Here is a 27,560-nt window from a genome sequence, read left to right as displayed (position 1 = left end):
GAGACTCCAGCACAGGGCACATCAGCAAGGTCGCAGATCAAACTCATCGACCAAAGTAACACCACCAGCAGTTTAACTTCTTATACAAAGACTCCCAAATTAAGCATTTCTGCCTGATGTGCAGACACAGCATCTGCTGCTCAGGGTATCTACTGGAGCCGCTGTTCCCACTCCCCAAGGGTGTGGGTCACCCACGCTGGCTTACACCCCACAAGCCGGTCACTAAGCTGCAACCACAGCCAGGATGAGTTAAACATGGCAGCAGAGGTGCAAGTATGCATTTCAAACTAATCTCTGGTACAACAGCCCCTGTCACATTGCGTGTTGCTTGCTTAAAACCCATGTGACAGCCTGCACAAGCCTCTTGCAAGAATGTCATCTCAGGTTTCATATGGTCACAGACAGCATGACACAGCACCATTCCCAATGACATTCCCATTTTTAAGCAAAGTATTCTCTGCCCCAAAGAGCAGCAGCTCCCAAGCAAAGCCCGCAGGCACAGCACAGCAGCCAAGCCCAAAGCCCATGTGCTGAGTCCACCTACCACGACCACTCCGTAGTGGATGTGCGCCAGGGTGAGGAAAGCAGTTAACATGTAGAGGAGAAGCGTTTCGCTGTTTGGTGCAAACCCGAACATCACCACGAACAGCACCACTGCTATGGGGAGCAGCATCCAGTTCAGAGGCTGGCAGCGCGTGCTGCTCATCTGACAGACGATCAGTTGGCACTGCAGGAAGAGAAAGCAGGAAGAGAGCTTACACCCAGTATCGACTCTGCAAGCTCAGAGCTGTCTGTCCACAGTGCAGAGAGGACTGTCACACATGTACCCATCGTCTACGCTTCGGACTGCCATCATGCAGTTTCCCCAAGTTTCTCACTCGGGATCTTTCTTTGCATTAGAATTCCTGTGGGACACAGAGCAAAACCTCATGGGACAGGAAGGTAATAGGGAAACAAGCATCAAGGGCATCTTTAAAAGAAAAAGGAGTTTCCTTGAGCTGACAGACTTACCGGCATTATCTGCACCATCAGCAGAAAACCCTGCCAAGCAGCAGCATGAGCTGCTGGACTCAGGGCATGGACACACAGCGCTGCTCACAGCTGAGGTGATGACCACAGGCGCCTTTGTTAAAAGTCTCAAGCAAGCACAGATGCAATAAGCAGCTAAATGAGATTTTGACAAAAGCTTCAGTCCCTCCCATTTTAAATGTATCCCAAAAAAGGAAGCAGGCACTCCTTTCATATTGGCAGTTTGCTATTCACAACACAGAGTGCATGAGTGTGTAAACACACTCACTTTAACTCATTCTCTAGTTTCTCAAGAGTGAAAACTGCAGCACAAAATTCACAGACCCCAAATCCTGTCTACTTTCCTGTTTGTTCTTTCAACCATAGCAAAACAGAAAAGCTGTTAAGTTAATCTTTACATCTGCCTTTTCACATTTGAGCTGGTCTTTTTCTTTCTGCCTCCCAAGTGTCCTGGCAGGCTTCATGCTCCCCAAGAGATAAACCAGAGCATAAAGCAAAAGCTGCTTACAGAAATGTTAGCAAAGGCTGTTCCAACCATGAAATAGAAGAGTCTTGGCTGGACCTCCAGGATGTCTGTCGGGGACACAAAGATCCATGTGGTGCAGAGCAGGAACAGCAACACTGGGGATACCAGCGGCAGCATGATTTCATACACAGAGTGGTGCTTCAAGGTGTTATTTTTATAGGCCCTGAAACACAAAGAAATGAAAATACATGGAACCACAGCTGAGAAATACCTGGTGCCTGCCTTCGGTAGAGGGCTGCAAAATCTCACTGGCCATCCCGCTACTCAAAACTGTTGGTACCAGTCATAACCACAGTCAGACGAGGAAGATGCACATCTCCATTGTTAACCAAAAAACCTCCTGAATTACAGAAGCACCTGGTTGTCTGGCTCTCTGGATTACAGCCAACAGGACAAAAACTGGAAGCCCTCCTGCAAGTGCCTGCCAAGCAGGCTGCCAGCTCGCTCCTCCCAGTGCGCCCTGCAAACTCGGACCGTCTGGCGTGTCAGAGCCACTCTGCCACACTGAAGGCAGTCACCTGAAAACTACTAAGGAAACCAAGTTATAAAGGCTTTGGGGGCTCTTGCAAAGGTGCTAGTGTAGGGAGGGAGACTTGAGGATGGAGAAACTTACTTGTAGAAGTTATACAGGCTCATCGGCAGCGTCACAGTGAGTGCACAGGCTGGAAAAGAAAGAGCCATGTTACTGCCCCATGACAGAGGGAGACCATCACATGCACCTCATGAACGGGCAGGTGGTTGTGCTCTGGTTTAAGTTGCTTGCAACAAAAATAGCTCAGAGGTGCACCAAGAATAGCTCGGCATGTTTAAAAGTAGGTACTCCAAATTCTGGTCCAAGAGCTGTAATTACAAGTTACAGTCTGCTATAAATTAAAGACATTTCAGTTTTAAAAGGTTGCATAATACTGGGCTTATTAATGCTTTAAACAGTTACAAAGTTTAATCATAATACTGTCTTAAAAGGAGACACGAGGGGAGTTCAGACTCCACAAGTGACATGGCTGTGCACAACAGTTTTCAGTCTTCCTAATAAAACCTATTTGCTCTTTCTTCCACTGTGAGCAAGCATTTTCAGTTTCCACTGTGCAAAAAAGTTCTTGTCATTTAACCTGACAAATGACACAAAGAGTCTAAGTAACTTTGAAAAATCTAGACCTCAATAGGAAACATCATCCAACTACACACAAATCCTTGATAGTCTATCACAACTCCTTCCGTGTTCATCTAGCAGGAGGCATTTTAACAAAGCTGTAGATATTCCTGCTTTTAATAACCCAACTCCTATCCAAGTGCTGAAACCCAGCCAATGTAGGCATTGCGCTCTAGTTTTCATATAGAAAAAGTGCATTTATTATTCATGTTAAGTTACAGTTGCCAAAGGAAAGCTCAGAATATCCACCTGATTAAGTGCAAGCATTAGATTTAGCACAATTCAAGACATATTCATTTGAAATTAAGTAGTTACAATTAACAACTCCCTAAAGTTACAATTTAAAATTCCCTTAAGAAAGGGGCACAGACTAAGAAAAATTAAACTGAGCAAGGACTTTATGTCAAACTGCATTAAGCAAAGACAGCTCTCCCTCGCTAAGCTTCACCTGCATTACTCTCCCTTTTGCAGTGGCTTGTTCTGACTGACCACTGGAGAGAAAGGCTTTTATTCATTGTAGGGTTTTTTTCATTTAATTTTTAGATGGGTGGATGGAGGGCAGGATCCCCAAACAGCGGAGTGCTTTTCCACATGGCCGTGGCTGTAACCTGCCTCCTGCAGCAGCCCCAGGCTCCCAGACAGCATTTAGGCTCTGAGTCCTGCAGGGCGAGACAGAGCCCCCAGCCCGCTCTGCAAAGAGCCCAAGCGCCAAGGGGTTCCCCCCTGGCTCCCAGCACCCACCTGCCCACCAGGCTCCAATTTATCCCCTAAAAACACCACAGCTCTCGCTGAAAACAAGCCGTGCTTCCCCTGGGCAACGTGAAGCACACAGCCCCAGCACTCGGGCAACACAGCTATGCAGAGGAGACATGTCTTCACACGCTCGCAGGTCCCAGGCACGAGGGAGGCTCCTGTTTAGCATCCAGGGGCCGGCGCTCAGCTCCAGCTGCCTCCCAGCACCCTGGCACACCCAGTTGTGAGCAACAGCTGCAACCCTCAGCCGCTCTCATCTGCCCTCTATACAGCTCCAGGCCAGGAACTGGCTTGTGCCTGTAGAAATCCCGAGCCCCAGGTAGGCAGCAGCGGGGCTGACACCCCCCCCCCCCCCCCCCCCCAAGCAGCATCATGCACCTGTACCCCCAAGACTGACACAAAATACATCTGAGGCATGAGCGCAGCGCTCAGCTTCCTTGCTCTTTGGGTCAACACAGGCCCAGGCAGGCCGGAGTTAACTTCTTGAAGGTAACCATGCAGAAGACAACACTGCTTTGAAATCCTGGGAAAAAGCAGGCTGCAAGAACACCCTCAATTAGTCACGTCAATAACAGCCTACAGGAGCTCTCGTTACAGCAAACAGAACAGCATTATCATATAATTCAGACACTGGGTTTCATTAAAAAGGTGGTGTTTAAAAGACAAGCTTCAACATGGAGCTTCTTACCAATAATCATTGCAGTGAATAGGTCTCTATATAAGAAATTAAACAGGAAAGGTGCATACCAGGCCTCAACGCCCACAATGGCTGTCACTATGTAGACAATTGAAATGGTCTGAAAGAAAACACAGGACAAGCAGGTGTGAGCAATTGCCTAGGCAAGTCTGGCAGCGCAACGCACATGCCAGGCAGCTTCAGGGAAAGGCAGCTCGAGAAGTACACTCAAAGCTAACATCGTTTGGTTCTCCCCACCAGCAGGAAGGAGAGAAACTTACAAAAAAAATATATATCCACAAACATCCCATGTTACCAGACCAGGTCTAGTAAGTATAGTAGCTGAGCTGCTGAGAATACAACTAGGAGCTGCTCCTCGCAGCAGGAGCAAAGATGCCCTCACACACTGTGAACTCACAAGATGGATGCTTGAAGCACGAAAGAGAGGTCTTATACTACAAGCCGCCATGACCCTGGAGGGTTTGTGTGGGGACTCTTTTCTTATCCAGCAGCTGAAGCAATTACAGGGAAAGATATTTCAGTTTTAATAGTAACCCTGAAGCTGGGTGAAGCACACTGCAGGGTAGCTTAGCCCTCCACCCAGTGCCTTTATGCAATAGACAGAGATCTGAAATCATTAGGGTTAAGCAATGCTTTTGGACAAAGGGGTCAGAGCATAGTCACAGGGGACCAGCTACAGTCTCCTTTTACTAGCAGAAATTATTATTGCAGTTAATGGAGCTGCATTAATTGAACTCTCTTCCAACTTGTTGCATTTCCCACCCAGTATCTGATAAACCAGGAGATAAAGGAGTACTGTGTGCTGCACGGTGCCATGGGACCGCACCCTGGCTAGCACCGCTGGCAGCAGTGAAGGTGAATTCTATCATCCAGAGCTTGCTCCCAGTTCCGATGGGCGCTTCAGAAAGAGCTTCCTGCAGAGAAGTCCTTAATGAGAGATGAACATGCCAACATACCAAAGGGTCCATCACTGTCAGTCTCTACACCAACTGGCCAGTTATTGTGGCACAGAGGGGCACCTCCCCAGGAGCCTCTGCTTCAGGCACAGTGATTAACACACCAGTTAGCTACTTCGCCACATTTTGGCACACATTCTGCTAGTGCCAAAAGACACCTCAAACTTCTAGACTTGAATTTACACACGCTACTATAATGTGGGACACTAATGACAGCAACAATTTAGGTGACCAGAACATGCATCTTAGGACAGCAGAAACTAGGTAGAGGAAACGCAAGGCAACATCCATTCTTCAAGCCTCGTATTTTTGTGGAGAGTTCATCTACAAAAGCTACTAGGAACAAAATAAAAATGACACCACACAAACCTCCTTGGATTTAATAGTTTTGAGCAGTCAAACTGTAGTGCCACATGACCCCAAGCTCTTAAAGCAATTATAGCTCGAAGTCATAAAAGCAGTCTCAGACAGCTCTCATCTGCCACAACACTTGGAGACAGGCTAAAGACACCCACCTCCAGAGAGCGTTGCAGTGACCAATTTACAAGGCTTTGGACACACAGCAGAGCTGCATGCATCCCTCGCACCCTCAGTAGGCATGCTAGCAGTTTATTGAGCTTCTGCTGAAGCCGAGCAGCGGTCACGGCATGTACTTACCACCTGACTGATGTCATATCCCCAGGGCAGGAAGAGAATCCCTGTGTTATACTTCTCCCAGTGGGAGAGGATGAATGAAAACAAGACCACCCATAAGAGGAGGTAGAGAACAAAGACACTGACACCAGTGGAGCCCCGTCCAAAGGTGGAGTAAACTGTCACGACAAAGTACACGCAAGCCCAGCTGTCCAGGCCATGATCAAAGAGCTCTCCCAGGGGCGTGCTGGAGTTGGTCCGGCGAGCTTGTTTCCCATCAACGCCATCTGGGAAAAGAGGAAGGAGAAACGAGGAAACAAGGAGTTGTGCTGAATACCCCCACATAAAGCAACAGGCCGGTCTGCAGCTAACAAAGCACATGCAGCCAGCAAACAGCAGCTTTCACTACCTCCTGCTCGAAGGGGAAGTGTGCTGCCCACCCAGCTGCTCTATTTGAGACTGCAAAATGCAATAGTCTGACAAGACTGTATTTATTTAAAGTGGACCAAAGACAGAATTTCACAATTCACCTCCAAGTCAGTTCCAGCATCGGAACATCACATCAGCTGCTCTGGGACAACTTCTATCCACTTTGCAAAGCAGCAACCAGAAACTGCTCTAGCAGACCAAGTAGCAATTGGACTAGTGCACGGCGGAAGGACAGAATCAAAAAATCTCTCATCCAGCTCAGAGATAAGACAACATGCAGCCGCAGCGCGAACAGAATGACAGACACAGCCCCCCACAATCAACTAGAAAAAGTCTTACCTAATGTATAAGCAATGAAGTTGAGGAGACCCACAACGACCCACACTCCATTTGGAACATGCTGGTGATCAGGAGCTGCAGAGATCAGAAGGATCCAAGTCAGGACAGCTCAGGGCATACTTTCAGTGGGTTTATTTTGGCACTAGAGGCACAGCAACAAGGACCAGCAGCTCACCAAGACAAAGCACCTATATAACTCAAACAGTGAAACTGAGATATTAGCTTTTCAGGACACGATGGCAGAGCTGTTCCACAACACCATGTGAAACTAGGTCACCAAGGACTTTGCTTTCCAGGACATATTTGTCCTCTGTCCCCAGCTCCCCAGAGTCACCAGATCTAAGAATTGGTGATGGCAGCTAGTAACTGTGGCCCAACTGCATGCCACAGAAGCGCATGCAGATTGGACTCTCCTCAACTACTTGTTCATAAAGCATTAAGTACAGCCTCTTTGAGATGTGGTGACACACTGCCTCTATAGAAGCCTGTCAGCATCCCCCCCACCCAGTCTCCAGCTTGTGTCCTGCCAGTTGAAAAAGAGTTCCTTCTTAATCACATCTCCAGCACTGTTTCAGCAGGTAGCCAGCTTAGCTGTCTGCAAATCAGGGAGCCCAAAGGTGCATCTGAAAAACCCCAAGAGGCACAGCTTCTTTGCAGCAGCCTCGAAGGAGGAGGGCCCATGGGGGTCTCCTAGGGGAAACAATGATTCCATGAAATGCCACCTCCTGTTTCCTTAAAGCAGCGTGGTGGTGCCTTTCCAGCAGTAAATGGAGAGCATCACTTCTACAAAACCACCCCCAAGGAGGCAAGGCACAAGCTTCTGGAGGTCTCACCAGCACAATGAAAAGTTCTCTTTACAAGCAGGACACATAAAACACGTGTGTAAAAGGGTCCCAAAGCATGACCTTCACCATCCTTTTGGCAGAGACCAAGTTTCTGGACATCTGCTGTCCTGGGGATTCTCACATTGAGCTTCCTTCCTTGAGCTACTGTCAGCTTTTCTTCCCATGGCTCACGAACAAAACCACAGTTCAAATTTTAGCTAACAGCACTGATGCCACCCAAGCTTTTGAAAGCCTGGCAGATCAAGAACAGTGCTTGTCTACCTACCAATAAAGGCAATCCCAAGAAACCAGCATTTTTCCTAATTAACTGTTTTGATAATTGGTCCAGTTTTAGAAGAACTGGATGAAACCTTCTGGACAACCTAAACCAAACCGGGCAAGGGCAAAGGGAGAAAAAAATAGAGAGGAAGCTATTGATAACTGAGAGCTATCATGCTGTATTGATCTTTCCCCTGGGAGACCCTCATGAGGAAGAGGACACAACTGAACCTTTGGATTCACGAACAGATGAACATAGGCACCGTCAAAAAGTTTAAAGCTGGGCATACCCTTGCCTTACACAGAACGGTGAAACCGAGAAAGAGGACTTTGCCTTTGTTAGTCTGAATGTGGTGCTGGCATGTTTTTGCAAGAAGGCAATTAACTGGGATGCAAAGAACAAGGTACTCTACAAGCTGACTTCAGGGAAGCAGTTTTCCCCTATTATCCCGTCAGATCTTAAAATAAAGAGTGTTGGCTGCTCTGTAGGCAGAGCCAATTCCTACTTGAGATGCTGGCTGTTTCCTCTTCCCTCGCCTGCACGCATGATGCCAGCCAGATGCACGTCTCTCCAGCAGCCAGAGGGAAGGTGCTGTATTCAGACAAGTCCTTGTCACTAAGGCCAGCGAGTTCAGCCTCTCAACTCTGTCCCTCCTCTGGCACAGTCACTTGCCTCTGGGAAGGCCCAGACTAAGAGACCTTATCCACAAGCACCAGGAGTCACAGCAGAGGTGGTGAGAGTTTTCACCACTCTGATCAGTGCACCACTCCGATGCTTTGCATCCAGACAGGAACATGCAGCCTTACCAGAAGCATAAAAGTCAGGGTCGAAGTATGCCATGAGGAAGAAGTTGAAGACAAGCAGCAGGAAGCCAGAAAACGTTATCAAATTTGGGGCCAGCCAGGTAGGGAAGATCTATGGGAAAGCAGCAAAAGAACACATGAACTCATTAAAACGTGTAATAAGGACCACATGCTGCTCCGAGCCATGGCAGAGACCTGGTTACAATCATCTGGGCATCAGAGAGTAGTGTTTAGTCTCATCTGGCATACCACAGGGCGGCAGGAAGCTTTAGGCAGCAATGCAGTGAGCTCGGGGCAGGCTGCAAGGCAGCAACCTTTCGTAATTAGTTGCACCACAAATGAAGCAGGGCTTTTCAGTCGACAGTTTCACAGAGGAGACTTTGTGGTGACTGGAGCTTTGCTGTCCCACTCAGGGCAGGATGAAGTCTCACCTTCACTATCGTGTTCCAGAAGGGATGCATGACATACAGAGACAGGGGGTTGCTGTCCACGGCACTATACTGTGAACGACAAGGGAAAAACAGAAAAATTCAATAGTTAGGGCTCCACCAACATTTGCAAAAGGCCAGAATATTGAGCTTTCCATGAGGACACCTGCTACCTGAGTCTTGGCATTGCAAGAACACTTGGGTCAAGGATGGAGTCTCACCAGGGATGGCGCTAAACAGAACAACCTGAAAAGCACCCACCAGCTCCTGTGACACTGGCCATGGACCCAGAGAGGCAGCTCTCAGGTGCACATGTCATGCCTGCATCCAATGCCTCCCCTCTGGAGGGAAGGCCTCCATGGGAAGAGTGGGTAGCATGCTCACTGCAACCATTTTCAGAAGGCAGGAAGAGACTTAAAAGACGTGCAAACTCCTTCACAGCCAACACTCCCAGCAGAGCCCTGCACCCTTACGGCCACATGACCGTCCTGGCAGCACTCTTGACAAGTCAAAGAAGAAGTGACAGTCCCATGGCCCCAAGAACCCACTCCATGGGACTGACCTGCTGAGGACAGCTTGGCATGCTCTTACTTGAGCAACCCTGCAAAGTCCTGTCCCCTAAGGTGAGCAGGACCAGGGACCTTCTGGACTCGGCACCCATAGGTGCCACACAGAAGGGCAGAGGGAGACTTCCCCTCTAGCCATGAGAGCTGAGGCCACTCCTGCAGCCCTGCTGGTCTTCAGGCTCCTTAGCTTTCACACCCCAGCATCCCTTTTGCCACAGGCTACAGAAGGCCAGTGCCCCTGGTGGGGTCCCCAAAACAGGAGACTGTTCTCTGACAGGATACGAACAGAGAGCTCCAAGGGACACGTTCCTGTGCTGACAGCTCTGAGTGACCCAGAGACAACCAGTGACTGACCCCAGAGGTCCTGCACAAAAGCTGGTGTGCTTCAGTCAAGGACTAAGCCCATTGAGATAGCAGCTATCACTGTCTCACCCATCTCCAGTCACTTGGAAGAGACTTTCTCCTCCACAAAAGAGAGCAGGTATTTATGAGCAAGGTCTTCAACCCCTTCCTCCCTTGTCCTGCAGATACCAGAACACCCTGTACAACACCATGCATCCACAAGTATCTCTGGAGCCCGCACATCCCATCACAGTTTCAGGCATAAAGGGTCATTTGACACTGAAGAGAGGGGCAGAGGCACCCCAGCTTCCCAGTGCAGCCATGCAGGTGACCTCAGCGGGTTCATGGGCACCACAGCCCCACCACAGGAGGTGGGGACAGAGACTGGGGCCAGCAAGGGAGCAAAGTGATTGTAGTAGAACGGGTGACAGACTTCACTGTTTGGAGGCAAGACCCATGTCGGTTTTCCTTACTCAGGGCAGAGCTGTTTGAAGCAGTTGCCCACTGACCTGGTGAAGGATCAGCATCTTTGCTCCCTGTCTCCGTCCAGCTCAGTGAGCTGGAATTTGCATCTCCAGAGGGGTAAGACTCGTAGGTGAACAGGAGGAGGCCTGTGGGTAACCCCATGCAGGACAGGTCTCAGAAGGGCTCCTCCCTGTTAAGGAGCTGAGATTTCTGCAGAGGCAGCTGCAGCTCTTGGGAAATGGGGAGGAAGAGCTCTTACCCCCCATCCCACTGCCCTTAGATCATTTGAGGTGGCTGGGGTGTGTATGTAGGGGGGACAATAAGAACAGAAATAAAAGTCAAAGACCTAGACAAGCCACGAAACAGTTTCTAGAAAGTTAAAATTTGACATTGTTTGGCTCTCAAGAGCACCACAAGCTGTTATCTGCTCTCCAGGTCACAGCGCCCTCCTAGCAAAGATTACCCTGTCTAAAGTCCTCTTCCGCAAGTAACACTTTGATAAGAGCCCCAAGAAGAAATTAATAGCGTAGGGAACTCCTCGGCTCACGTGCTCAGTGCCAAGCAGGGCAGCTCCTGGCACCCACCCCACAGCTGTCCCCACGGTTGGGACAACACCCCTGCAGCTCCCCAGCATTGGCGCCTGCCACCACCCCACGTGAGTGTAACCTCAAGTTTATGAGCAGTGTTATGGGAAGCAACCAAAGCCTCTGCTGCCACGGATATAAGGGGAGTTTGGCTGGTAAAAGGAAACCCATGAGCAGAGAGCAGCTCCAGGTCCCCACCCACCCCACGGCCTTGAACTAGCACCACCTCTGCACCTATGGCTTCCTCCTCCCTCTGTGCTCCTCTCCTCAGCTGGAAACCCCATCTCCCCTGGAGGCAGGCTGTCTGTTCCAAAACTGGGCAATAAAGTGGTGGGAAAGGGCAAACCAACACCCCAGAAGACAGGTGCCAGCTCGAGGAAGGGGCATCACTGGGCTCTAAGCGCACAGGCTACAAGCTTACAGCATTTGTTCCCAACTAGGTGAATCCCATCCTTGACAAGCATTTCTGTACCCCCGCCGAGCTCTTCCCCACCCTCCCCATGATCGATCAGTCCATCTCACTGGGGGTTAACCCCAGCGCTTGCATCCCCACGGCAGCAAGCCCGTAAGAGCCACAGAGCAAGCAGCAACAAAGCCCTGAAGTCCATGCCGTATGGACGCAAGGTTTAAGCCGCAAGGAATTTCCATCCTAGCTTAATGCAATTTCAGGAGACAGAATTCCAAATGCTTTACGAGGTAATAGGATTTGAACCACTGGTGAGGGGAGGAGGAGAGCTGGAGACCAATTAAATCTCATTATCCCCAAATCAGCCTGGAACAAGAAAACAGACAACGCTGGAAGCAAAGCAGGGGAAGCGCTCTGGAGTTTCTATGCTCGTGTTTGTAAGGTGCCTCAGGGAAGTCTCCCCAGGCCCACGTCCGAGGAAATTTTACCCTCTCCCCACAAAAGCTGGGGATAATAGTCAATAAGCAGCTTTTCCCCATGGTCCCACATGTTCCTACCTTGGTTGCAGAACTCAAAGACCTGGAATGACCTGTTTCTCAGGGGAGAGGGCAGGTGTTCTGGAGAGGTTTGCAGGTACAACCACCTCAGCTTCAACTGGTCTCCTGAAGGCATGCTTCTCTGCCTGCTGAGCAAGGCAGGTAGGGGCTCTGCCAGCTCAGAGGACACCAACAGACCGAAGGGACCGAGCTGGGGCTGGCTCTGGCGCCAGGCTGCCTGCCACCCTAAGGGACAGCGCTCCCAGCCAGCCAAGACAAGGCTGCCTGCCGAGAAGAGCTGCCTGCCAGAATACCAATGATCTGCCCAGGCATCTTCAGCAACAAAACTCAAAAACTGCCAGACCCAGCCTCTCAGCAACTGCTTTTCATCACCTGGCTTCTTTCCTACAAACATGACTACTTTTCTGCACTAGCATGAAGAGGGTCACAACCTGCACAGCACATGCTCCGCAGGGGACAGCAAGCTAGCAGTGCTGACAGGGATGCTGGTAGCAGGCAAAGGAGAAGGGACAGGCAAAGACAGGCAACATGGGCATGCTCATCACCTCCGCGGGCACGGGGCCTCTGTGTGGCCAGAGCTGAATGCAAAGCAAGCTGTGGAGACACTTCACTCGCAGCTCACTCCTCTGGCTGCTCACCTTCCAGCCCACACTGTGGGAAAACAACAGGTCACACCATCCCAGTGACAGAGGCAGCAGTCTGTCCTTGAAGGAAGCCCTCATCCAGGCTCCTCATTCCTGCGTCTGCCCCTCTGTGGCCAACATTTTTGGAGACCGACATTCCCTCTCTGGGAATGTGGGCTCAGGATACGTCTCCATCTGCCTGTTCATACATGTTCACGCCTCAGAACAAAGCTGAGGAAGGGGCCCGACAGCCCCCGAGCACACCAGGTTGAGGGAGGGGGCTTGTACTCCCCCAGAGCTCATCTCACACGCAGCTGCTGCAGCTGCTCTAAAGAAGCACTCTTGAGGCTACAGACACAGCAGTGTTTTAGCCCACCATGCACAGTACCCAGCTCTGTCATTCACCCACCTCATCCTCACTGCAGATTAGCATCATCTTTTCCATTATGAATCTCTACATATTGGTCTAGTGACTCACACATATCACCATTACCCTTCTCCAAGTCATTTTTCTATCACGACCAATGACTACCACCAGCTAGGACTCTGATTTCTCCCTCTTTTTCAGGGAGAGGTCAAAGGAAAAGTGCAAGTGCACAGAAGGAATTTCATACACCCCAGAGCCTCCTTCTCAAAGCAGACAGGCATTTCTATCAGGCCCTGCTCTAAAATAGCACCATGTATGCAGGCACTGCTCCTCACAATTGCAGGAAGGAGCCAATCCAGCCCAGACACTCTCCTCGGGATTTGGTTTTAAAACTCCTTAAGAAAAGACCAAAACCAGCTTCACAGCAATAATCTTATCACTCACGCCATGTGGCATCAGCCTCTCCTGCGCCCCATCCATGCCAGGACCACCACAGGGTCGCTCAGCCTCCCACTTCATCCAGGCACCGCAACAGCTGGCAGATGGTCCCGGCTGCCACAGTGCCATGAGCTGACTGGCATCGTTAAGGGATTCAGAGACACAAATGGCTCATACAGCTTAAAAACAGCATTAATCACGCAACCAGGATGTTTCTGAAAGATCCAATTACGTGTCCAAAAAGGGGAAAAAACACAGATTTGTAGTTCAGATTCTACTAATAGGCTTCCTGCCCACAAAAACAATTCCACTTTCAACTAATCTGGTTACCTGTAGCCAGCGGCAGACCAAACATTGTTGCATGGGTGCCCTGGGTGCACTAGTGTCAGGCATTCAAATGGATCCAGGGTGGGCAGGGGGAGGACAGCACTGGTGACACGGGCACCTGTGCTAGCAACAGCAAGCAAAGCTGGATTTGTACACCCCATTTTGCTCACAGGTGCTTCAGCAAGGTCCACAGCAGCCAGCACTGCCAGCCACAAGCCCGTGTTTCACTGCTTGCACTGATGGCAGGACCAGGGCAGAGGGAGCCTCAGAAGAGCAGCTCCAGCAAGTCCATAAGGCTGTTACCTACAAATCTCCTTAAGCGCAAAGAGGGCACAAGGCTTGAGATAAGCCAGAAGGCAGCAAACTCAACAAACCCCAGCAAATGTAACTGAGAAGAGCCATGCCAGCACGAACAAGTCACATTTGCGCCATGCTCACACTCCACTGATGCATGAGAAGTCACATCGTGCTTTAATGGTACTGATTAACTCGAGTCCTATTTATCATTTCTAAGGTCATTTCTCAGCTGGCATAAGAATGAAGAACATTGGCAGTGGTAAACCCACAATGACCACGTAAGCTGACAAGTTTGGCTCCCACCACGAGCAGCAGCAGCCCAGCAGGCAGAAAACAGCACGAAGGATTCCCGTCCGCCAGCTCTGAGGTAGAAGGGACTGCCCAAGCAGCCAGCAGACACTGCCCAGCAGCACAAGCTTCAGTGCCAGCGTGGCTTCCCTCCTCCTGCCTGTTTTTCACCGTGCAGGTTTTAGACATCCAGCAATTCAAGATGCTCCGCACTGAGCAGAAGCCTCCTTCCTGCTCTCCAAGCCCTACAGGGTGTGCAAATTCATTGGGAAAACCAGATTTCCACCCTGCCAACACTCTCTCACCTTCAGAGCCTCAGCTCTCACCGGCAACAGCTGGGAGATTGTCCCTGACTTCTGCAAACACGGACATGGGACAACACCTCCAGCAAAGCTGATTGTGACTAGCATCAGGGAGAAACTTGTTCTTCCCCACAGCCCAGGGGGCAGAAAAGATGTTTATAATCACCAGCATGGTGGCTGGGGAGCACGCAGCAATGGCCCCGCTCCAGCCAGAGGAACTAGCAACAGGAATAGCAATGCTCATGGGGGCAACAGCTCTGCCTCAGAGCAGAGGTACCGCAGAGGGACAGAACAAGCATGTCTGGATACAAAGCATCAGCAAGTGGCCCAGGCAGAGCTGACACACAGCACACTTCCACCCAGCCTAACCCAGGTCCCTCCACAGGCCAGACTCATAGAATGGCTTGGGTTGGAAGGGACCTTAAAGGTCATCTAATCCCAACCCCCACCACAGGCAAGGACCTCTTCCACCAGCCCAGGGTGCCCCCAGCCCCGTCCAGCCTGGCCTTGAGCACTGCCAGGGATGGGGCACCCACAGCTGCTCTGGGCAGCCTGGGCCAGCGCCTCGCCACCCTCATAGTGAAGACTCACTCTGCTCTCCATCACCGTGGCTCACAAAAGGACCTGCCTGTGGTGTACCCCAGGAGCTCACCTTAAGAAGACTCATCTGACTGGGAATCCACACTCAAATCGATCCTCGGCTACCTGAGCTCCAGCTAACTCGTACAGAGGGCTGGAGCTCTTGTGCTGGCACCATGGTCACCCTGCAGTGGGACTAAGCAGGCAGCCACCACCACCCTACCACAGAGTCCCAACCCCATCCCATCATCGTTCTGGTGAAGGGGGAAATCATTTCCCTGTGGATACGTAATGTGAAGCAAGACCTGATGTTGATGGCAGGCTTCAGTGAGCAGCCTGCCAATTTCGGCTGCATCCAGGAGCTCTCTCTGTTTGGAAGCATTAAATATCCATGAATATGGGTCATCATTTCTGCTACAGTTCGAGGTGATCAGCTGCAGAAAGGATGCACAGATGGTGAGCACTGGAGTGGGAAAGATGAACCTTCAGGGACCTAAGGCAAGGATGCAATTAGAGGAAGATCAGCCAGTGACAAACCTCTGGAGTGGGAATTGAAGGATCACAGCAGCCACTCTGGGAAGGAAAAACAGGGGGAAGGGAGAAAAGGCAGAAGCAAAAATGCACTAACAGGAAACCCATTACAATAACACTGACAGTGAAAAGACTTTGCTACTGATGCCATAGCTGTTTTGGACATGCATGAAGTACCTAAGTGTGTGTGTGTGTGTGTGTCAAACTAGTTTTGCAAGCCTGGTGCCCAAGGAGAACAGAAGGGACCAGTGCAACCTGGGCAAGGGGGTAGGGGAGAAGGCAGCAGCCACTTGCAATCCCCAGGCACACTTCAACATCCACCCTGTGCTCTCCTGAGGGCACTGGGTCCCAGCAGACTATCCCAAAACCCATTTCCTGCTGGGTCACTGAGATGAACTGGCCTCTCGAGGCTGGGCTGCCCCTCACAGAGGCCATGAGCCATCAGGGAGCCTCAGACACTTGCAAGACCGCAGCCCCAGTCTCTTTTCCAGAGGACAACAAGGCCAGGCAGACCTGGGCCAAATTCAGGAAAGAGCTGGGTTTGATGTCAGCCCACCAACCAGGAGAATACACAAGTCAGTGCAAGAAAAGAGAATTTGTTACAATCCCTAGAAAAAGAAACCAAGTTGAACTTTTAAGTATACCTATCAAAGCAAAACACAAGCCCACGCACATCAGGAGATGTTTACAGATGAAGCAAGGCACTTCAGGGAAGGAGGAGGAAGACTACCTTCGAGTTGCGACAGAGTATATGAAAGGCAGAAATTAAGTATTTTTTTTCCAAAGCACGCAACCCTCTATAGCAGATAACACCCTGCCTCTCTATATCCCTTGTCCCACCTCTCCAACAGGAGAAAATTCAGAATTATCAGAAAAATGATGTGTTACTTCCTAAGCCCCAACCATTCTGCTTTGTGCAAGACTTGAAGCACAGCAAGTGAGGCCAATTATACATGCCCTAATAACACAGGGCCATTTTCTGAGCCAGCTATGGGAAGTGATATTTTAACTTCCACAATGTGCTCCGGTTCTCTCCCAAACAGTCCTAACAGCCAAATACTTGCTGCTAATTAGCAGAGAGCGACTTTTGTGATGTTCATTGTAGCCAAGATTCAACACGCACCAATAAACATTGCAGTGAACTTCCAGTGCAATTAAAAAGACCCAAGATGGACTGACAAGCAGCCTACGCCATTTTTAAGTGAATGCTTTACACATCTTGCAACACTGGGCAAACACTCAAAGCAAGAGCTGCAACCCAGCTCTCCAGCACATGCTACCTGCCAGCCTGGCCCTGACAGAGCTGGGGAGGCTGCTCCAGCACATGGAAAAGGGTCAAACAGCCAAATACACCAGCAACACTTAGTGTCACCCACCTCAGCTACTCCTTCCTTTCCACATACCCGTGGTCACTCAGTTTGGGAACGGCTCTGTGCTGACACTGACAACAGGGACGGGGGAGCACAGCGGAGCTGGAGCACTCAGCCAGCTGCCTGCTCCGTGCAGAGACTGCAGGAGGTGCACACAACCAGCACAGAAGAGCCCAAGCTGGGCAGCAAAGGAGAAAGGTGCGTGTAAAAATCTATCAGGTATCCAAAGCAAAAATGCAGAGTAAATAACGTTATTTTTTTCTTTTTGTTTTTAAAGGGAACCTGAGCAGCAAAAGGCTGCTGTGCGCTGCTTCCTACTCCTCCACTGCACTCACACCCATGAGAAAGGCACCTGGTTTTAGCAGAAGTCCCCCACCACAAGCTGGGGACAGCCATCTCCTGTTTCAGGTGGGGCAAAGCATGCAGAGGGATGCAGGCAGCAGTCAGCTGGGCAGAGCAGGAGTTCCATCCTTCACCTGCACAGCAAGAGAAGAGCCAGGAGGGCTCCTGCTGTGGGACAGGACAAGGACCCCACTACCTGCACCCATCACACACAGGCTCCCCAACTCACACTTTTAAGGGTATGGACTGCAGTAAAAAAATCTACACAATCAGCAGCACGGAGCCAAAGACAGCTCCCCTCCCCAGAAGGAAGGGGTAGAGAGGCGGTTTGCAGCAACACAAGCCTCACCCCCTGAGCATCAACCAAAACAAGTTGTGACAGTTGTGCCAAGGCATGTGCTGTCTGGCAGCCAATACAGCCAAGCCACATGTCCCCAGGAGAGTCATCTTCTCATAAACCAACCCACAGAGGTTCAAAGTTCCTCCTACAGGACCCACTGTGGACTGAAGTAGCAGTAGGTCCCCGACCACAAAGGACTTCATCACTGCCACTGTGTGGCTAAAAACAGTCTGGGAATCCCTCACCAAAACATGATTCAGTATCATTAATAACCTGTAAAGGCACCACTTAGAAACCAGACCTGTGGCAGCAGCAAACAGCACCCCAAGCTGCCAGCAGCAATTTCAGGATTGTTCAAGATGAAGAGATGTAAACACATACAGACTAAGTCCCGGGAGCGGAACTAGCTCATCATTCATCAAAACCTTACAACGCATCAGAAGTGTCTCTAGAAAGCAAGAAAAATCCCTTACCCTCATCTCACTGCTTAGCTGAGCAAAAGCTCAGCCAAGGCTCATGAGCCAGATCATTTCCAGTTAACCTGTAAGTGCTGCTGCCATCTCCTCCAACCATGGCAGCTGGGCAGTTTTCAGACCCCAAGAGCTGCAAGGGACACATCAAGCCAAGCAGAAGTTCAAAACCCTGAACTTTCCACAGAACAGGAGAAAAAAGAAGGAAAACACCTCTGACTTACAGCTACCTATCTTGGAAGTCATGGGGTCTAGGAGGACTTCCGGACTTCCTCACAGCATCCTCTGCAGCACAGCACAGCTGAGCAGCACCTTGGGAAGCTGCGTGCTGTTTAAAGACAGACACACACACGAACACAGAGTCTCAGAGCAATTAAAAGAGCCCTTGGGAAGGAGTTAATTGATTCATGAGCAGAGCTCAAAGGCTTCCCCTCCTTCACACCCTTCCTGCTAAGGACAAGGCAAGCTGTTTGTGGGTGATGAAGACTGGCCTTTTAATCACCATGGGCTCAAGTCTCACATCCACATTGCTAGCATCAAAAAGCCTTCCCTTCTGCTGCTCTCACAACCAGTTTTGTTGTTGTTCCACTGGTCTGAACTGCCACTGGCATACGTTGGTGCCTCTGCTCAGCAGATGAAACCCTGCAGAGATCTCTTTAGGGCTTGTATTTCCAGAGCAGCCTATAAAAGCCTGCCAGGGACTGCTTCCAGCCATCTGGTTCCTACAGCGCAGCATCTGTAGCCCTGCTTTACACGGCACTTGGAAGTCTGAAGACAAGAGGATTTCTTGAGGCTGGTTGAGGGGAAAAGCGTCCTCTTCTTTAGAGAGGGCCCCACATGGGACCAGCAGTCCTGCTTCCTGCTGTTTGCTTAAGGGACCTATAGAAAGTGTTTAATCAAACAGCCAAAGTGTGATACACACACAACTCATGGATCTGCAGTGCCTGGCAGGTCTGCTGCTGGTGCTGGCTCAGGCTGGTGACAGCCCAGGAGATCAGAGGTTCCCACCTGGAAGAAGGGTGCGGAAAAGAGAGAAGAGCATCCAGGAGGAAAGTACTTTCCACAATAAAAAGAAATCCTTTATGCTAGATGCCTACAGCCCTTTGGTGCATTCAGTGCATGGGGTCTCCCAAGTCAAGGTCTCATCTGATACTGCAGGACAACCGTGCGTGACATACTGCAAACCCAACCCGTTGTAGTGACCCTGACCAGGAGACCTCTGTACACCCAAGAGTCAGTGACCCACATCGCAGTCAGCGTGACTGTCCCCAGGCCTGCACTGTGCTGCACAGACCCCTCAGCGGCAGGATAAACTCAGCCATTTTGTGGCAGCAGAAGAGCCTGCGGGCACAGCATCAGTGACTGGGCCACCTGCATGTCCTTGCCTTTATCTAGGAGTGCAGCAAGAGGCTCTGTGAACACTCTCCATCTGGAAACTGAATCTGACTGATTCCACCTGACTCGGGAAATGAGGAATTGAGTTGTCTTCCTGTAAGAAAATTCTGTAGTAGCTCAAATGATTGAAATATGGGAAATATCTTCCATGGACAGGGTCTGCTCAGCACACTGCACATGGATTGGAGGCCCAATTGACGCTACACCACCTGGGGGGTCCCGCCATCTAAAAGGAATGCAAAATTATCTATATTACTCTCTCCTTATAGTGTTAGCTCTAATAAACAGCATTTTAAATGGCACCTTACAGAGTTCAAATGACTTTCTTACTGGGATAACAGACCAGCACTACTGGTACAGTCTTTGCTAGGTATGAAACCACCACAGGGTTTCCATGCTCTCAGCCACACAGCTATGCTCAGTAACAGATGCCTTCACCACCAGGAACACGTGGCTGGAGAAGAGCCGTCCTTTCCCAAGACAAGAGATGTCACCCGTTGCTGCTGTAGCCATCCTGTAATGCCTGCTCTGGGCAGCTCTATGCTGGGTGCCTCAGTAAGAGTGCAAGGCTGGGACCTTCTGAGATAACTGCCCTCTGGGCTGGGAGAATGGAACCAGCTCACCGTATGTCACCAGCCAAACCCACAGCAAGGTGCAGGCTGCTGCAAAGAGAAGCTGGGATGAGCAGCTAGTCGGGACACTTTTTCTAGCACGTGAGCACTGCTGGCTGCTCCCAAACCTCAGCCCAGCAAGCATGTGGCAGCAGACACCAAGAGGACTTCATTTTACCGCCCACAGGGGTAACAGGACAAAGAACCTCTTCACAAGAGCCACCAGCAAGTGGGCTGCCACCAGCCTCCCCTGTGCCACTGCCAGCTGTGTGTTACCCACAGGCTGCCATTACCAGCTCCTCCTTGGCAGCAAGGGCACAGAAATGGAAGGATTTTAAGGTGCAGTAGTTTTGCTACAAAAAGACACTTCCCAAGCCCCAATTCACTTCCCTCTTACTGAACTCACACTTTCTCTCAAAGCTTCTGGGGTGAGGCACCCGTCTGTCCCACCTTTGGACCCAAACACGACACGTCATTGCTTTCCCTCTCATGTCCATGTGTAAGGAGCAGCACTTCCACGTCCTCCTTTGCTGGTGTTTCCCCCAAACGATTAATCCTGAGGATAACATGCACCCTTAAGGAAAGCCCAAGGTCCAGACGGCATCACAACAGAGGCTCACACCTGCACTTCCACTCAGCTCACGTAGTGAGGAAAACACACTAGCAGAGATGACTTACACAGCCAGAGCCTCACACAGAGCACTCTTCACTCGAGTACTTTCCCTGCTCCTGTGTGAGCTGGATGAAATAGCCGCACAGCCACCACACATCAGACAGTAAGACATGCCCCAGGAATAGTCATCAGCAACTCCATCACACCAGAAGACACCAGTACAACGCAGGATCCCACAGGGTAGAGCTGAACACAACAGAATCACAAGCAGCTCAGACAACACTGGGCAAGGAAAGGCTACAGAAAATGCAGGGCACGTGACTGGAATACAGAAAGACAGCGACAAACCATCGAAGCCATCTGTAACTAACAGAATGCTGAAGTTGCAGTGCTTTCACTTTCCACAGCTGCTTTTAGCACTGTGGCAGCTGCCAATGCAGCCACCTGACCCGCTGAAATGAGCCATTAACAGTCACAACGCTACAGAAAGCAACATGAAGCTCATCAAGACACACAAGCAGAAGTACTACAAGTGCTGTACGCAAAGCATAAAGCCATCCTTCCCGTCTCCACTGCGCTGGCAATGCTGCAACTCAGACGCTGCATCCAGCTCTGGGCTTCACATGCAGGAAAGGCAGAGACAACCTGCACAAGGGAGAGCTGTCTGGGTTTCTCTGTGAAAACAGGACTCAGAGGCAGTCTGGAGGGAAGAAAGGGCCAGGTCTTTCTCCTAGAGAAAGCAGAGTAGGAGCAGACACCTCTGTGAATGTTCCAGATGGTCTCATTTTCCCCCTCACTGTAAATTTATAGGAGGAGGTTGCTCAGAAGCCTGCCAGAAAGCAATTTGCAGACAGGTTTTTAAGAAGCAGATCATGACCTCTGGCATCCAACTGCAAGGTTTACACACCAAAATAACAGTGCCCGGCTGCATCTTTCTTGGCAGACGACATTCTATACTTAACAGTAACGGAGCATCTGGTTTTGGCAGAGGACACTCAACGCTAACAACAGCGGAGTGTCTGGTTTGTTTTTCTTCAGAAGACTGACACATGCATCCTGCTCTACAGCCTCAAAACCAACCTTTTATTTTTGATATCAAGACCTCCGCCCTGCTAGAAGCATCGATCATCTGCACTAGGCTGACAAGCCAGAGGAAGTGCTGGAGCAGGCACAGAATTTGTCCGGCTCTCCAACAGCCGCATAGAGCACCCCCTTGGGAGAAGCCTTGCACGCTGCTGCCAGGCAAGGCTGTAACACATTAAATACAAACGACGTTCTAGCAGAGAAACCTTTCCTTCCTATTTTAGGTTAACTTAACTTAAACTGTCTCCAAAGGTACACCCGCTACACCCAAATCACACAGTCTCCTATTGAAGAAGTGTTAGAGGTACAATTAAAAACTCTGAGAGCACTGCACTTTTCACTGCACAGCTTCCTCAGGTGGCGGAGCTCTTCAGTGCCCCTTCAAGAGCAGCTAAAGGATGGTTCCCCCTGCACCCCTACCACCCATGGCACCAAGCCAGGCTCTGACAGAAGGAGCATACACCTACCTCTCCCCCAGCCAGGAGAAATGTGCACGCCGCAAAGCTAAAACCATCTGGACTCCTGACTCGCACTTCCCATATGTGCTCCTGGCAGCAACGGGAGGAGCAAACCAGCCAGGGCTACAGAAAGCTGTGGATCATCTTGCATGAAGCTCTTGCGCTCCTGCTGTATCAGCTCCAGGGACACCATCTCCTCTCCAAGGACATCTTCCTTCCCTTGGACACACATTGCCTCCTCCACACACACACACACCCCACCCCACATCTGTTTGCTCTTCTCCAAATCTATCATGCACAGGCTGCAGAGCTTCTGCCAGGCATAGCTTAAAGGCTGAAGCAAAGTCAAAGGCTGCAGAGCTGTTTGCAGTAGGAACTTGAAGAGTCTTCCTGCAGCAGGTTTGGTTCTGACCACACATCCCCTTTATGGCTGGTCCTGCCTAAGAACAATCGCTGGTCCTAGCTGCCTTCCAGCTATCCTGGCTTCAGGTACATATTCAAATTACATAACACAAGCCACCTTCTCAGATGACCTGCTGTGCTGCTGCCACACACTGACCTCTTCCACTAAGGTTAAAAACACAGGCCCACTTTGGGGATGAGGCAGAGAAAACAGGTCAGCAACAGCTAAATTACTCTCCCGTTATTTTGCGTTGCCATACATACACATCCCACATGCTCCTTCTTGCTCTGAATTTGGGATTGACAGTTTATGCTGCTATAGAAGTTTTCTGGGCAAAATCAGTTAGTCGAACCCAGAACAACCGGCTTTTCATCATCACAGAAGTGAGGGACCTAGAGTTGCACCCTCAAGGCAAGGAAAGGGCAGAGCACAACAAGCCTCAATGCCTAAAGCAAGGCTGGAATATGTGACTCAGTATCAGAGATTTGTGCCTGGATCAGCCACTTTCTCAAGGCTAAAATAGCAAAGAAAAAAAAGCTCCCCAAGCAAACAAGACATGTAGGGAAGGAGTGCTACAGGGAGACCTGACTTCATTACCTCCTACAGAATTGTTTTTCCTCAAAACACCTTATTGCCATCCCCAGCAAAGCGCTTTCACCTGCAGGTGCTCACACTGCTAGTACCGCACAGCTCCGATGAGTACACAACGATGAGGCATCAGCAAAGGGCAGAAATGATGCTCTTTGAGTGCCAGGTGAGAACCTGCCCACTCTTATCAAAGTCCATGTTGACGCAGTAAAACCACAATCTCTCAAGACACGCTACTTCTGCCAGTAAGAACACACTCCTGACCTCGGGGCATATGCAGCTTTATTGGCCTCTGCCTCTTGGTTCAACTGTGCCAGGCTGGTACAGGGAGTGGTACCTCTATCAGAGACCTGTTTACACAATTCAGCCCTATGCCATCTGAAACCAAGGCCAGTAAACACAACACCAGAGTGTAACTGGTGACAGTAAGTGGCCAATGCTGCTCACGCTGTGCTTTATGGGCTAGATGGGATCTACCTCTTCACCCTGCTCTGCATTCAGGATCCTGTTCATAGATTTAACTGCAACATTTCCATCAGAAGCACCTGCTACATAAACAAGAAGGTTGCTGCAGTCATCTGGACCCTTCAAAGTTCCAACTGCCAGCACCAACTGTAGAGGGTGGAGACCCCCTTCTCACAGCACAGGTACTGAAAGGGAAGGCAGCAATACCACAAACCCCTCCAGGCACTACTGGAAACAGGCTGAAGACACAAGCGTCTCCCTCTTTAGTCTCTTCCTCTTTGCAGCAGAGGGTACAAAGGTGATTAGGGGACTGGAGCATCTCCCTGGTGAGGAAAGGCTGCGGGAGCTGGGGCTGTTCAGCCTGGGCAGGAGAAGGCTGAGAGGGGACCTGAGCGATGCACACAGGTACCTTAAGGGCCAGTGTCAGGGGGCCGGGGCCAGGCTCTTGTCAGCGGTGCCCAGCGACAGGACAAGGGGCAACAGGCACAAACTGCAGCACAGGGAGCTCCGTGGGGAGAGCAGGAAAAACTTCTTTCCCTTGAGGGTGACGGAGCACGGGGACAGGCTGCCCAGTCTCCTTCTCTGGGGACATTCAGAGCCCACCTGGATGTGATCCTGTGCAGCTGCTGTAAGAGAGCCTGCTTGAGCAGGGGGTGGGCTCCAGGGGTCCCTTCCAAACCTGACCATTCTGTGATTCTTCAAGCAAAATCATTGTCTTTGCACGAGTAAAATTATTCACTTTGGAAGGTTTGGCTCAAAGCTGAGTGCATTTCGCTTACCTTCTTCCAATACCCACACAAAACCGCTATCTTTCACTGCCTTTCTAAACACACTTAAAAGTTTACTGATGAATCCCCACATAATCAATCTTCCACAGGGAACCCCATACAACCGGTCACTTGGTCAAACTTGCTCTACCAAGTCCATTTAACTCCACCTCATAAGCTCTGAGTGTGCAAAAGGAAAGCATGAGCAAGCCCTGACCACTCCTGCCCCCACAGACTGCTCCAGGAGAAGCTTTGCTCCCTCAATGCGTCAGACTTGTTGCAACTGTCCTGCATGCTTAAATGACACCCCATAAAATACCCTGGGTGGATGACTGCAACATGGCCCAATGCAATGGATCCTAGAACAAGAGCAAAGCAAAGAAGGCGAAGTGAAACATTTTAGCTTCATGGTGTGGGAGAAGAAAAAATATGGCAAACACCCTCCCTTCCACATAAACATGCAATCCAGCGTTGCCCTGTGTTCAGGATGCCACATACTTTGGCCCAAAATCAGTCCCTAGGGATTTAAGCTGCCACAGCAGAGCCTGTTGGCATTTACAGCAGCTTCCTTCAAAGGCTTCCAGTGCTTTGAATGAGAGGCAGATTGGCACACTCACACGAGGAGACAGGGATGAGGTCTGACACATTTCTGTGGGTCTGACACTGCAGAAAGCAGCCACCCAGCAGGAGCAACATGGTCCTGCCCTGGGGGAGCATGGGGGGTGGTCCTGTGCTGGCCCTGCTCCCACCGCAATGCTATCTCACACACACACAGAGCTCCTTCCTGCACCCACACAGAGTGCCTGGCAATGCCCCTCACTTGCAGGAACAGACTGGGGGCACATGCACTGAATGTGATCACACCGCACTCGGTAACATCGTACTGTGCTGTACTTACAACACAAAGGTGTGTCCCCATGCCAGGAGCGTGGCCTGAGGAGTACAGTCAGTGTGCGATGACACTGCCCCTGCCCCGTGCTCTGCTGTCCCCACGCTGGACCCCACTACACAGCACACAGCCTGCACACACACCCCGGGGGCAAACAGCCTGGGGGTGCCCACCTGGCATGCTGACAGGCTCGCACTGCTGCTGGACATCATACCCCGCAGCATCGCACACGGCATCCTTGACCCCACTGGGAAACAGGCCGCAGTGTCCAATTTGCGGGCAAACACCCCTTGACTCACTGCAGGGTACACTACGGCCCCTCTGTCCCCTCCTGTGAGAACAAGGTGCCACACCTTCACACAGTCACACTGTGATCGCAAGGGTCCTCATGGCATCCAAGCCTGCCCCCCCCCCCCCGCCTCCGTGAAACAGCTTTGGGGGATGGAAGAGGGGAAAAGCATTTCATTACACCACACTGCACTGGCCCCCACTGCACAGCTCTCCGCACGGCCCACCTGGGGAACAGTGCATGGGGCAGGCCCTGCACCCAGCACCCACCAGGCTGCCCCACATCTCACCGCACCCCATGGTGGGACAGTGGTGGTGGGACACACACGCTTCATATAACCACCCTTCCAATGCATGGCACCCCCACCCCACAGAGCTCTGTGCTGCGGGGCCAGGGCCTGCTGCAGCCCCCACCTCCCACCCACGGCACAGGGCTCCACTGCAGCTTCCCCCCCCCCCAAACCCGTGTCTCACTGCAGCTCCCCTCCCCCCCAACCCCCCAACCCCGTGTCTCACTGCAGCTCCCCTCCCCCCCAACCCCCCAACCCCGGGTCTCACTGCAGCTCCCCCCCCCCCCCCAACCCCGGGTCTCACTGCAGCTCCCCCCCCCCCCCCCAACCCCGGGTCTCACTGCAGCTCCCCTCCCCCCCCCCAAACCCCGGGTCTCACTGCAGCTCCCCTCCCCCCCCAACCCCGGGTCTCACTGCAGCTCCCCTCCCCCCCCAACCCCCCAACCCCGGGTCTCACTGCAGCTCCCCTCCCCCCCCAACCCCCCAACCCCGGGTCTCACTGCCTGCTCCCCTCCCCCCCCAACCCCCCAACCCCGGGTCTCACTGCAGCTCCCCTCCCCCCCCAACCCCCCAACCCCGGGTCTCACTGCAGCTCCCCTCCCCCCCCAACCCCCCAACCCCGGGTCTCACTGCAGCTCCCCTCCCCCCCCAACCCCCCAACCCCGGGTCTCACTGCAGCTCCCCTCCCCCCCCAACCCCCCAACCCCGGGTCTCACTGCAGCTCCCCTCCCCCCCCCAACCCCCCAACCCCGGGTCTCACTGCAGCTCCCCTCCCCCCCAACCCCGGGTCTCACTGCAGCTCCCCTCCCCCCCCAACCCCGGGTCTCACTGCAGCTCCCCTCCCCCCCCCAACCCCGGGTCTCACTGCAGCTCCCCTCCCCCCCCAACCCCCCAACCCCGGGTCTCACTGCAGCTCCCCTCCCCCCCCAACCCCCCAACCCCGGGTCTCACTGCAGCTCCCCTCCCCCCCAACCCCGGGTCTTACTGCAGCTCCCCTCCCCCAGCCCAGGATCCCGCCGCCCCTTCCGCCTCCCAAACCCCGGGGTCCCGCAGCACCTCCCGCCCCCCACGGCACAGGGTCTCGCGGCACACACCCCCCGAGCACTGGGCCCCACCGCAGCCCCCCCACCCCCCTCCCACCGGGCACCCCCGAGAGCCCCCGCCCGGGCCCGGCGGCCCCCTCAGACAACCCCGGCCCGGAGCCAGGCCCCGCGGCGCGCTCCGAGCCCCTCGCCGCCGCCCCAACCCCCGCACCCCACTCGAGGCGCCGTTACCTTGTACTTGCCGAAACCCGCCAGCTGCTCGGCGGTCACGTACTCCATGGCGGCCCCGCTGCCCGGCTCTGCCGCCCGGTGCCGGTGCCGCCGCCCGCCCAGGCCCCCGCCGGCCGCCGTAGCCCGCCTCCCGCCGCCGCAACGGCCCACCCGGCGTGGTCGTGACGTCACGGCGCCCCGCCCACCGCGCGTTGGGCGCGGGGCGGGCTGAGGGCGGGCGCTCCCTGCCGGGCGGGAGGGTGCCAGCTCTGAGCGGAGCGGGCGGCCTGTGCTAAGGGGCCGGCTCTAAAAAGCGATTTGTTTTCTTTTGGCGGGGGGTATAAAGACCTGGGGGGATCCCGTAGGGGTGGGCCCCGCCGCCAGCGCCGGGAAGGGCGAGTCAGGCCTGTTTCGGG

At 52.1% G+C, this 27,560-nt stretch overlaps 1 protein-coding gene across 2 annotated transcripts in view; it reads right to left on the bottom strand.

The window, feature by feature from the left end:
* SELENOI (selenoprotein I) overlaps window positions 1-27,297 on the bottom strand; it is a 31,595-nt gene extending 4,298 nt beyond the window's left edge. For both annotated transcript variants that reach the window (XM_037391491.1, XM_037391492.1), the window contains exons 1-9: window positions 27,166-27,297; window positions 8,851-8,919; window positions 8,423-8,531; window positions 6,513-6,587; window positions 5,769-6,031; window positions 4,147-4,255; window positions 2,169-2,217; window positions 1,538-1,718; window positions 545-727 (exon numbers count right to left, since the gene is read on the bottom strand). In XM_037391491.1, coding sequence (XP_037247388.1) covers window positions 545-727; window positions 1,538-1,718; window positions 2,169-2,217; window positions 4,147-4,255; window positions 5,769-6,031; window positions 6,513-6,587; window positions 8,423-8,531; window positions 8,851-8,919; window positions 27,166-27,213 — 1,086 coding nt within the window. In that variant the 5' untranslated portion in view covers window positions 27,214-27,297. The remainder of the gene's footprint in view (window positions 1-544; window positions 728-1,537; window positions 1,719-2,168; window positions 2,218-4,146; window positions 4,256-5,768; window positions 6,032-6,512; window positions 6,588-8,422; window positions 8,532-8,850; window positions 8,920-27,165) is intronic.
* Window positions 27,298-27,560: the final 263 nt, after the last annotated feature.

Source organism: Falco rusticolus, chromosome 6 (genome assembly GCF_015220075.1).
Source record: "Falco rusticolus isolate bFalRus1 chromosome 6, bFalRus1.pri, whole genome shotgun sequence".
Classification (NCBI taxonomy): Eukaryota; Metazoa; Chordata; class Aves; order Falconiformes; family Falconidae; genus Falco; species Falco rusticolus.
The sequence above is the reverse complement of the archived record's forward strand: the minus strand, read 5'-3'. Positions and strand labels throughout refer to the sequence as shown.